We start from the raw sequence: 10,948 nt of genomic DNA, 5'->3' as shown, positions 1-10,948 counted from the left end.
TTTCCTTTAAGATTCTTGGATGCCAACCGTCAGGCCCTGGTGTTTTATTAAATTTGAGTTTATCTATACACCTTTTAATGTTTCATCATCCCTATCTGCCATCTCCTTTTCCACTCCCGCTCTCCTCTTCACCTCGTTTCTCACTCTATCCAACCTTGTAATCCCAAACATACTTCAGACATTTCCTCTCAAACACATTTAAATGCTTCTTCTCTACCTCTCTTAAATTCTAAGTCTCTGCCCCATACAAATGCCGTCGGCACAATCACCCTTTTATACAATATCTTTGCCTTCATTCCCAAAGGCCTATATTTCATAATACTTTTTAATCCCCCAAAGCATTTAGTTGCTTCTTCTAATCTACAATTTACCTCCACCTCCATTCCTTTTTCCCCTGTCACATGCTACCTCAAATATCTAAAGCTATCCACTTCCTCCAGCATCTTCCCTTTTAAACTTACTTCCAACTCACTGCCACCTTTTACCCTAATACATCTCAACTTGCTTTTACCTACATTTACCTTAATTTTTCCAATTGCTTACCTCTCCAAACTCCGTAACTAAGTCCCTTAATCCCTCCTCTGACCCTGCCACAAGCGCAGTGTCGTCGGCAAACAAGAACTGGCTCACCTCCCATTGTTCTACATTTTCTTTAACAATCTCCAGTTAATAGTTAATAGTCACTTCTGGGGATCATAGATAAAGGACTTAAACTTATGAAGATGCGAGACCTACGTGTTTCCTAGTGATGCCACGAGCACTTCATTTTAACTATAGAAATATTGATTGGAGAAATTGAGGTCAGGAAGTGCGTTTTTTTATTTGGTACAAGATAATTTCCTAAAACGAATAATTACCGATCCTACGAAGGGAGAGAATACTATGGACTTGCTATTAACTAAAAATGAGGATCTAATGAGAAACGTAAAAGTGGGATATAGTCTAGGATCCATCGATCAAGACATGAAATTTCATATTATGTAGAAAGACTTAAATAGTACGAATACGTAACATTCTAGTACCTTATTTCAGAGGAGCCATTTCTGATGAGAAAATATTTAGGACAATTGGTCACTTATGAGCTTAAATCCAGATGTGAGTTCAGGAGAAAAATGGTAGAATCTACTATCATTGAATATCAGCCCAACATGAATATTTCAAAGGGACAATGGTCCCCGGATATAATGTCCGGACTCTTCATCACCAACCTATTGAAAGCTCATTTGCCTCCTGACCTCACATACGGAGTGAGCCGAGGGTAGAGACATCTTCCCATGTTCCCCTTTCTTTTGTTAAGGGTGCTACTTAAGCAGCACGCTCTCTCTTAATTGTATCTACTGAAGAGGATTGCAGTTTGCAATCGAAATATATAGATTCCCCGTTTCCAGTCTTTTCTACTCCAACAGTGGTTTCTACGTTATTGACAAATGTGTGATTACATTTTTCACCTGTAATATATATATATATATATATATATATATATATATATATATATATATATATATGGTGTTAAATTATGTTAAGATCTGAATAGAGTTGAAAGCTATTTGGTTTTGATTATCGTTGTTTTTACACATTTTAGGATCAACCAGTCTAAAGAGCCTAACCAGGCCCTCATAGTGTTGGTCTGGAAAAATTTGAGAAGATTGAGTAAATATATACATATATGTAGGAGTATATCCAATGAAATGAGAGTGGTAGGATTATATTTCAATATTAATTTGTATTTGTTACTAAATTTGATCAAGTAGGTTAACTTCTTTTAAGAATTTAATGACTCCCTCATAATCATACTGCAGTTCTTTTCCCAATATCTTGGCCAAACTATAGTTACCATCTCTCTTTTTCTTATTTGGGAAGTGATGCTCTCTCAGTTCTCTGTAACTAGGGCATTCAACCAGCAAATGTTTAATAGTCATGGTGATTAAGGAATCTTCACAATAAGGTTGATTTTCACCACTCATGAGATACCCATGGGTCAGCCTTGATTGTCCTATGCGGAGACGACATATAATTACTTCCCATTTCCTTGGCATAATTTCATATTTCCAAGGGTGTATATTTTTGGTGATCTCTTTCATTTTGTTAAGTCCTACATCACTCCATTGTTGTTTCCACGACTTATGGATGATATTCGTGATGCTAGGAAGGATGTCTCTATATGGTATTGCACACCGTTTAGGGATCAGACTGGTTGTTGCTGACTTTGCTAGTTGGTCAGCTTTTTCATTTCCATATATATGTACATGTGCTGGAACCCAGCAAAAAGATATAGTGATTCCTCTACATTGTAGTAGAAACACCCAATGTGAGATTTTTATTGTTAGAGGATTATCGTCACTGAAGATTTCTATTGCCTGTAATGCACATATTGAATCACAAAAGATTGTGAAGTTGGATGTCTGTTGAGTTATAATGTGTTCTAAAGCGGTTAAAATTCCAAATAGCTCTGCTGTAAAATTTGATGCTGTAATTGGTAGTGCTCCTCTGCAGCTATGATTATCGCTAAAGACTCCATATCCGACACCAGCATCTGTTTTTGAGCCACCCGTGAAAACAAATGTGGAATCCAAATGTTCAGTAATATGTTCTAAAAACAGTCCTTTAATTTCTGCATCTAATTGATATTCTTTAAAACCTTTAAGATATCTAAAAAAATTAATTATGGGTGACTTCCATGTTGGGGTAACTGGTAATTTAATCGGGCAGATCTGATTTGTGATATTTATAGTCTCCAGTATTTTTCTTATTCTAAAACTAAAAGGTCTAGGACATCCTGGATGATTTTCATAAAAGTTATTAAAACAATTTCTGTTGGCTGTAGTAAATGCTCTTGATTCAGGGAGTCTCTGTGTTCTAAACCAATATCGGATGGTAGATGACTGTCGGTATAGTTCTAGTGGAATCTCTCCAGCATCAATTAGTAAATTGGGGATTGGGTTTGGTTTGGTTTAGTTTATGAGTTTTAGGCTCAAAAGCCAAGCACTGGAGCATCAAGGGCTATTCGACGCTATGAAAGCTAAAAGGCGGATAAAAGCTATAAGTTTAGAGATTTCATAAAAAATAATGATAGAATTGAAAAATAGTGAATTATAATAGGAGATAAAAGTTGATAAGCTTTAAAAATCTGACCACACGGGCTACTTCACAGTTATCATCAAGAAAGTCCGTCATGGACTTGCCTGTGATTGAACATGCTCGTCGCTTACGTTGAAAACATATGCACTCCGTTAAAAAGTGCTGTACAGTAATGTGGGCCTGACATGTACAACAGAATGGTACCTGCCGCTCGTCGTCACCTGTCATTAAAAAAACTGTGCGTCAGATGTGTATGTCCGATTCGCAATCTGGTCAAGATGATGCTGTTCCTTCTATTTGGGCAACTGGATGATTCCCATTTCTTTATAAAGGGACAGATCTTTTATAGCTTCAAGTTATCAGTTAAGGTGCTCCATCTTTGCTGCCACTTATTTTGTATAAGAGTGTGTATAATCTCCTTAAGGTCGCCATGGGGTATATGGACGGCAGTAGTCGGCTGTATATCAGCTACTGCCGACTGTGAAGCTTATCTGCCGTTTCATTCCCCATGACGCCGCGCCGGTGTGACCAGGTACCCAACAAAAGTTCACCTTGGTACGTTTTCGTGAGTGCAGGAGGACCAGCCAATCTTGCACTTCTTGCACCAGTGGGTGAGTGGGCAAAAGTTGCCTAAGAGAAGCTAAAACACTGTTGGAATCTGTATAAATAATGCAGCTTTACTCGTTTGAGCAACTGTAGTAGATCTCTTTCACTCCCAGGAGTATTGCATAAGCTTCTGCAGTGAAATTTGAGCAAAGAGAGGGTAATTTACGTTTAATAATTTTTCCGTTAAAAACTGCAGCAGAGCCTACACCTTGCTTAGACTTAGAGCCATCGGTATAGACAAAGATAGAAGTGTTATATTTAGAGGAGTGTTCTAAGAATTGCGCCTTGACAGCCTGAGGGTTGTGGTGTTGTTTACCACCGGTACAAATGCAAATCTCCACAGGGGGTTTACACCAAGGAGGATACTTTGTTGGGCCTAATTTGGCTATAGTAGAGTCATAGAGACCGATCTCTCTAGATTCCTTCTCCAATCGAACCTCCAGTGGCTTAGGGATACGGGCCTATTTGGAGAGACGTCATAAGGGTTTATAAAAAAATTAAAGTTGGAGTTATCCTTTGATGTCAAACATTTGGCCAAATATCGTAGTCCCAGCTCCTCTCTGCGTAAGGAAATAGGTGGTACACCTGAGTCCACATATAGGCTGTCCACAGGGGAGGTACGATAGGCACCCATGCAGATTCTCAAACCCAAATTGTGCACAACATTAATTTTTCATGGGTGGTTCTAGCAGCAGAGCCATATATCTGGTAAGCATAATCTATTTTGCTGAGGCAGAGAGTTTTATAGATGCCTCAATAAAATAGTACGATCAGCTCCCCAATCATAATGCGAGACAACTTTCAGAATCTTGGTGGACTGTCGTACTCTAACGCATAAGTCATTAACATGGGTAACGAATGTGAGGCCCTTGTCAAAAATCACACCAAGGAACTTCATCTCACTCTCATATGGGAGGATGACTCCCTTCAAAAACAGAGTTGGTATCTCTTCTCGCTTCCTACACATTGTAAATCTGATGGCCTTAGTTTTTTTGAGGTAAGAACTTGAAACCTCTCCTGTCAGCCCATTTAGTGGCTGCATTTATTGTAGCTTGTATTTTTCTACCAGCTTCAAGGGCCGTTGGGGCACTACAGTAAATAGCATGGTCATCAACCAATAGGGTGTGTCTCACTGAGATTAGGATCCCATGCAGGACTCGCATAATTCATCACTGAGCGTATGCATTGTTTGTATATAGTTATATTAGTTTCTTTGTTTTGTCCAAATGTTGTTCCAGTGATTGACTTAAGTGCGTTAAGTCTAGGTGTGCATTTGTTTTTTATGTTTGTGAGGTGTTGTTTGAAAGACATGGATGTATCGTATGTTACACCAAGAATTTTCGGTGTGTTTGTGTGTGGTATTAGAGTGTTGTTGATGTAGAGATGAGGTATGTATTTGTGTTCTTTTGTCCAGTTGGTGAGAAGTGTTGCTGTAGATTTGGTTGGAGCTATTTTGAGTCTGTTTGTGATGAACCATGTGTTGAGTGTGTCAAGGTAAGGCTGGATTATTTCTGCAGCTTTGTCTGTGCTACGATGTGTGCATGTGATTGTTATGTCGTCTGCGTAGGAAGAGATTTGTATTTCTGAGGTGTCTGGCGTGGGTAAGTCATGCATGTATAGATTAAATAATGTGGGGGATAGAACTGAGCCCTGTGGTACTCCGTTCTTAATGTTTCTGATGTGCGATGATTGGCCATTATATGACACATGAGCATTCCTGCCTGCCAGATAATTGGCCAGCCATCTTTTGGTGTTATTGTGCATGTCTGTGTTATATATTTTATTTGTTAGGTTGTGGCGGGGGATAGCATCAAAAGCTTTACTAATGTCCAATGTTATAAGAAGTGTTCTGTGGTGGGGCCTATCTGAATTGATGCCATCTAAAATTCTTTGTGTGAGGTTTGTCAGAAGAGTGTTTGTGGAGTGTAGTGGCCTAAAACCGTGTTGTGAGTCAGCAAGGGGAATATATGGTGTGACAAGTTTAAGTATTAGGCGTTCAATGACTTTAGAGGGGGTGCAGAGAAGTGTGATTGGGCGGTGCGATGTTGGGATTGTTGGGTCTTTGTTCGGTTTTGGAATGGTGATTATTTTACCATGCTTCCAGATGTCGGGTATAGTGTTGTGTGAATAGCTGTAGTTTGCAATGTTTGTGAGTGCGTGTATACCTTGTGGTCCAATGTGTTTTAGGTGGATGTTGCTTATGTTATCAGGGCCACAGGCAGATGAGTGCTTGAGATTATGCATTATGAGCTTTGTCTGACTGTCTATGAAGGGTGTATAGTCTGAGTCTGTGGGGAAGTCTTTCTTACGTCGAATGGTGCGTCGGTCGTCAGGGTGAGATGTAAGATGGCTCGTCTGTGCAAAATGACGTATGAGTGCGTTTGCTTGTTGTCTGTTTGAGGGTAGATTATCTGTTGTTGTGATTATTGCTGCGTGAGAGCGTGTAGTGTTAGTGTTGGATAGTGTGATGCTGTTGAGTGTTTTGTACAATTTGCTGGTGTTTGTTTTGTGATCAAGTGTATTGATAAAGTTTTGCCAATTTTGTGTTTTTTGTTCATGTATTTTATTGGCAATCACAGTGTTTAGTGTTTGTATTTGGTCTGCTATGTTTTGAGGGATAGTTGTGGGGGTATCGTGTTTAAGTGTGTCACGTTGTCTGATGAGGCCTTGGATTTCTGGTGTGAAGTTGGGGTTGTGTGATTTTCTGTTGCCTCTAGGGATGTATCTCTTGTCTGCGTTTTGTATGATTGTATTAAAAGCGTGCACAGCATTGTTTATGTTTGTGATTGGTGTACTGTTAAGTGTTTCAAAATGTTGTTCTGTCTCTTCAGTAAAGGCTTCCCAGTTAGCTCTCTTGTAATTGGTGTAAGTGTGTCTGTGGCCAGCTGGGGTGCATCTTGTTTTGGTGGTGATGATGATTGGAAGGTGGTCAGAGCCAAGGGCTCCGACCACTCTCCATGATGTTGTTGGGGTTAGGCAGGGGGAGCAAAAGGTGATATCAGGAGAGGAGGGAGTGTAGAGGGCTTGGTATGGGATATGTGTATGATTATGCGTGTTGTTCATGATAGTCAATGAGTCGAATTGAGTCTGTATATCAAGCCCTCTGTCTGTGTCAGGGTTGTCGACAAACCAGGCAGACGACTTGGCGTTGAAGTCACCACCCATGATCAGGTTGGGGATTGAGGTTAGTTGGCTGAGTTGAGGTCTGAAGGTGTTTGGAACTGTGGGGGATGATTGGGGGGGAATGTACATGTTAACTATTGTTAGTGTTGAATTGTTGCCTGTGCGGATACGAATGGATTGGGTTTCTGTTGTGTTATCTGTGGTAGGGAGGAGAATTTTGGTTGTGGCACTTGTGTCCACAAAACAGATGGAATGGTGGATCAGGGTGATGAGTCCACCGCCATTGCCGTCAGTCCGGTCTTGTCTGATGGTGGTGTAATTATGAAATGATGGTGTTTTGTGTGAGTGTCTTAATTTTGTTTCTTGTAAAATTGCAATGTGTATGTTGTGTTGTTTAAGAAAGTGTTCAAGTTCATGTTTTTTAGTGTTAATACCGTCAATGTTGTGTTGTAATATGTTGATGTTGTGTGTTTTGTATGTGTTGTATGTTGCCTAATCTCAGTGAGACACACCACAACACCCTTCAAATCATACAAAACAAAGCCCTAAAAACAATTACAGGCTGCACAAATACATCACCTACAGACCATTTACACCATGAAACAAAAGTCCTCAAAGTCAAGGACCACCTCGACATGAGAGGCACACAAACACTTGCTGCAGCCACCACAAACACATCACACCCGCTACACTACATAGCAGAACACCCACACACACCAAGAAACATTAAAACTACACCCAAAGACCTTTATTACGCACAGATACTCTCTTCTCTTCCTCCACAACCACCAAATACCAGCCTCCGGAAACATATTCATAATCATATCACCGCTCCATTAACACACTGAAAGACAACACACTGCTGCATGCCAGACCCCCTGATATCCACCCTTCTGAATCCTCTCTCCCACGAAAGGACAGAGTCCACTTGGCCAGACTGCGATGCGGTCACCACCCAGCACTTCTAAGCTACCAGAAGAGGCTGGACGACCGTGTTGTGAACAGCTGCCCAGGATGTAACACTTCACCCCATACCATACAACACATAATGGAAGACTGCATTATACACAATCATGCACGCAAACAACACAACATACACTCTATAAAGGATTTGTGGGAAAACCCAGTTTCGGCTGTGGCCTTCCTTGGGGAGACGGGACTGCTCGGACAGACAGTCTAGGGAACGACAACAACAACAACAACAACCAATAGGGTACCCTGAACTGTCAGTAGTTTTTGGTCCACGAGGCTATTAATGGCAACTGCAAATAGCGTAACACTTAACACGCTACCCTGGGGGGACACCCTCCTCCTGCAGATAAGATGATGAAAATACAGATCCAACTCGGACCTTTAGTCGTCGGTTTGATAAGAAGTTCTGTACAAATGCAAACATGTGGCCTCCAATGCCCCATGATGCTAACTGTTTCAAGATGCCACCCCGCCAGGTTGTGTCATAGGCCTTCTCTAAATCAAAGAACACACCAATGGTTTGATGTCTTCTAGCAAAGGCATTTTGGATTTCTCTTGAGAGTATTAGCAAAGGGTCGAGTGTGCGATTCTTCCGGAATCCAAACTGCCTGTTTGACAGTAACTCTCTGGATTCTAGATACCAGACAAGTCTGTTATTAACCATTCTCTTAAAGAGTTTACAAGACAGCTAGTGAGGGCAATTGGTCTTTAGCTTCCTGGAAGTTCTGTTTTTTTTTTCCTTGCTTATGACAGGGGATTAGTACCGACAGATCCCAGGTATCAGGTGAAGAGTGTGTGGTCCATGGACCGTTATATACCGTAAACAAGAACAGCTGTGAACACTGGGGAAGGTTGACAATAATCTCATATCTAATGTCATCATCGCCAGGGGAAGTGAAGGGCTGAGCTTGGTAAAGCATGTTTCATTTCATCGAAGGTGAAAGGTAGATTAAAGGACTCTGTATTGTTTGAAGGCGGAAGGAGAACTGTTGCCGAGTCACGATGTATTTGAAATTCAGGAGCATAATTTGCTGCACTTCAAACACTAGCGAAGTGAGCATCCAAGATGTCAGCAACCCTCTTCGGGTCACCAACTTGAGTACCGTTAGATTCTAAAACGGACAAGGCAGTCGGTACAAATTTACCTTGTAATTTACGGATTTTATTCCAAATCTGACTCGTAGGGGTAGCGATGGTTAATTATGAAACATATTTCTTCCAGGATTCACGCTTGACTTCTTTAAATATTTTCTTCTGTCTCGCACGGGCTCTAGAATAAGCAAGTCGGTTTGCCTCACACGGTGACCTGAGCAATCTACGAAGGCATGTCCTGGTGATTTTCCCAGCAACCTCACACTGTTTATTCCACCAAGGGACTACAGGGCGCCTGGGTAGGCCAGCAGTTTTGGGGATGGTTTATTGCGCAGAATCTATGATGGTCTGTGAAAGGTGGGCATAAGCAGCAACAGGGGATAGAAAGTTGGTGTACGATTCATTGATGGGTGATGATTTAGCGAACCCTTTCCAATCAGCCTCCTTGATCTTCCATTTTGGCAGGCAGGGTGATGGGATACTTTTAACATATTGAAGTAGTATTGGCCAGTGGTCACTGCCATTCAGATCTCTATCAACAACCTAATTGTACTCCAACCAGAGGGATGCTGTGCTTATAGTTAAGTCGATGGCTGAGACGGTGTTATGAAAAATATCGAGTGGGAAAACCATCGTTCAGCAGCACTAAATAATTATTGGCATCAAGTAGCTGCTCAATGATGTAACCCCATCTATCACAGTGTACGTCACCCAATAATGTGTGCTTGGAATTGAAGTCACCCATCAAAATAAAAGGTGGAGGGAGCTGGTTCACTAAGTCTTGGATATCTGAGACATCCAGCTGTCTATTTCGCCTAAGGCCGTCGAAAAGGTGGTCTTCAAGTTTAGGGTCTAAATAAAGGGAGCACAAAGTGATCTTTCTCTCGAGCTAAACCTGTACAGCACAGGCTTGAAGGTCTGTATTGAGTTGGATTATAGAAAATCTAATAGACTTGATAATTATGAAAGCAGTGCCACCCTGTGCCCTCTCCTGAATAATAGGGGGTGATCTATGAAAATTATAATTGAATCCAGGATTATAAATTGTATCTATTAGTTTTGTTTCTTGAAGGCAGAAAGTCATGGTGTTGTAATCTCTAAACAGTGTTCGGAATTGTTCACAGTTACTGTTGAGACCTCGGTAGTTCCATTGTATGATGGACATTTTTATTTAGGGAGCTTTCCACTTCCGACTTTTAAGAGACTTTTTCTTTTCTGCCTGATCAGTGTTCTGTCTAGAGATGGTAGGCCTGCCAGCAATTCCGGCTGGAGGCTTTCCACCTCTAGATCTCTCATCCTTTAAATTGCCCTGAGAGGAGTTAATACGCCCAGGATTGTGGCCCTCAATCTTGATCTTCTTTGATGCGTTTGCTGTCGATGTATTAGTTTTTTGAAGACCAGTAGCATCCGATGAATGCATCTTAAATTTGTTTGAGGTAAGGATGCTCAGGGTAGGAGAGGGAGGGGTAGGGGATGTTCCTCCCCTTTTCTTACCACGTGTTGGGGATCTCTCCGCCGTAACACCCTTTGCTGGCCGCGCATCATCTCGCGAATGCACATGCGCTGGTGAGGGAGTGTCCTCTGAGCCCTCAATAACGGGCACAGATGATGCCTCAGTTAACTCCTGAGAAGGAGGGGTGGGGGAGCTGGGAGGGGCTACCTCACCAACGGTCGAAGCCTGCTTCAGGCGGCTATCTGTTACCTCAGGGGTTCTATCGTGTGAAGCGGAAAGCTGAGGCGCCTTAGAGACAGTAGCTCGTCTCTATGTGACCTGGGCATATGTTCTAGTTTGGCCTAGAAGCTTCTTTGCGTACCGTATACTGATATGCTCTGCTTTGGATTTTTGAAGTGCTGCTTCTTCATCCTTATAGGACTGACAACTCCTGTCACGGGCTTGGTGACCCTGGCCGCAATTCACACACTTGGGTGGTGTTGTGCATTCACCATGAATGGGGTAGGAACATATAGCACACAGTTGCTCTCCACTACAAGCAGTCAACATATGGCCAAATTTAAAGCATTTGATACACTGTAATGGCTTTCGCTTAAAAGGGCGCACAGCAATCCTTTCATTTTC

The 10,948-nt window shown here is 41.7% G+C and overlaps 1 protein-coding gene across 1 annotated transcript; it reads right to left on the bottom strand.

Moving 5' to 3' along the window:
* Positions 1 to 1,733: 1,733 nt before the first annotated feature.
* On the bottom strand, positions 1,734 to 8,443 carry LOC143024529 (uncharacterized). Its single transcript, XM_076183343.1, has 5 exons — positions 8,144 to 8,443; positions 4,517 to 4,720; positions 3,851 to 4,145; positions 3,551 to 3,736; positions 1,734 to 2,638 (listed from the first exon to the last, which is right to left on the bottom strand). The coding sequence occupies exons 1-5, from the start codon at positions 8,441 to 8,443 to the stop codon at positions 1,734 to 1,736; spliced, it is 1,890 nt and encodes a 629-aa protein (XP_076039458.1).
* Positions 8,444 to 10,948: the final 2,505 nt, after the last annotated feature.

This window comes from Oratosquilla oratoria, chromosome 4 (genome assembly GCF_046742065.1).
Source record: "Oratosquilla oratoria isolate Oo_2021 chromosome 4, ASM4674206v1, whole genome shotgun sequence".
Classification (NCBI taxonomy): domain Eukaryota; kingdom Metazoa; phylum Arthropoda; class Malacostraca; order Stomatopoda; family Squillidae; genus Oratosquilla; species Oratosquilla oratoria.
Note: the sequence above shows the minus strand (reverse complement) of the source record. Positions and strands in the feature narration are given on the sequence as shown.

Coding starts and splice junctions, on each gene's coding strand:
- LOC143024529 (XM_076183343.1), bottom strand. CDS start 8,443: ATGGTTAATAACAGACTTGTCTGGTATCTAGAATCCAGAGAGTTACTG. Junction 4,721..8,143: donor TAAAGGTCCGAGTTGGATCT/GTATTTTCATCA, acceptor CAATAAATGCAG/CCACTAAATGGGCTGACAGG. Junction 3,737..3,850: donor TAACGGAAAAATTATTAAAC/GTAAATTACCCT, acceptor TTATTTATACAG/ATTCCAACAGTGTTTTAGCT.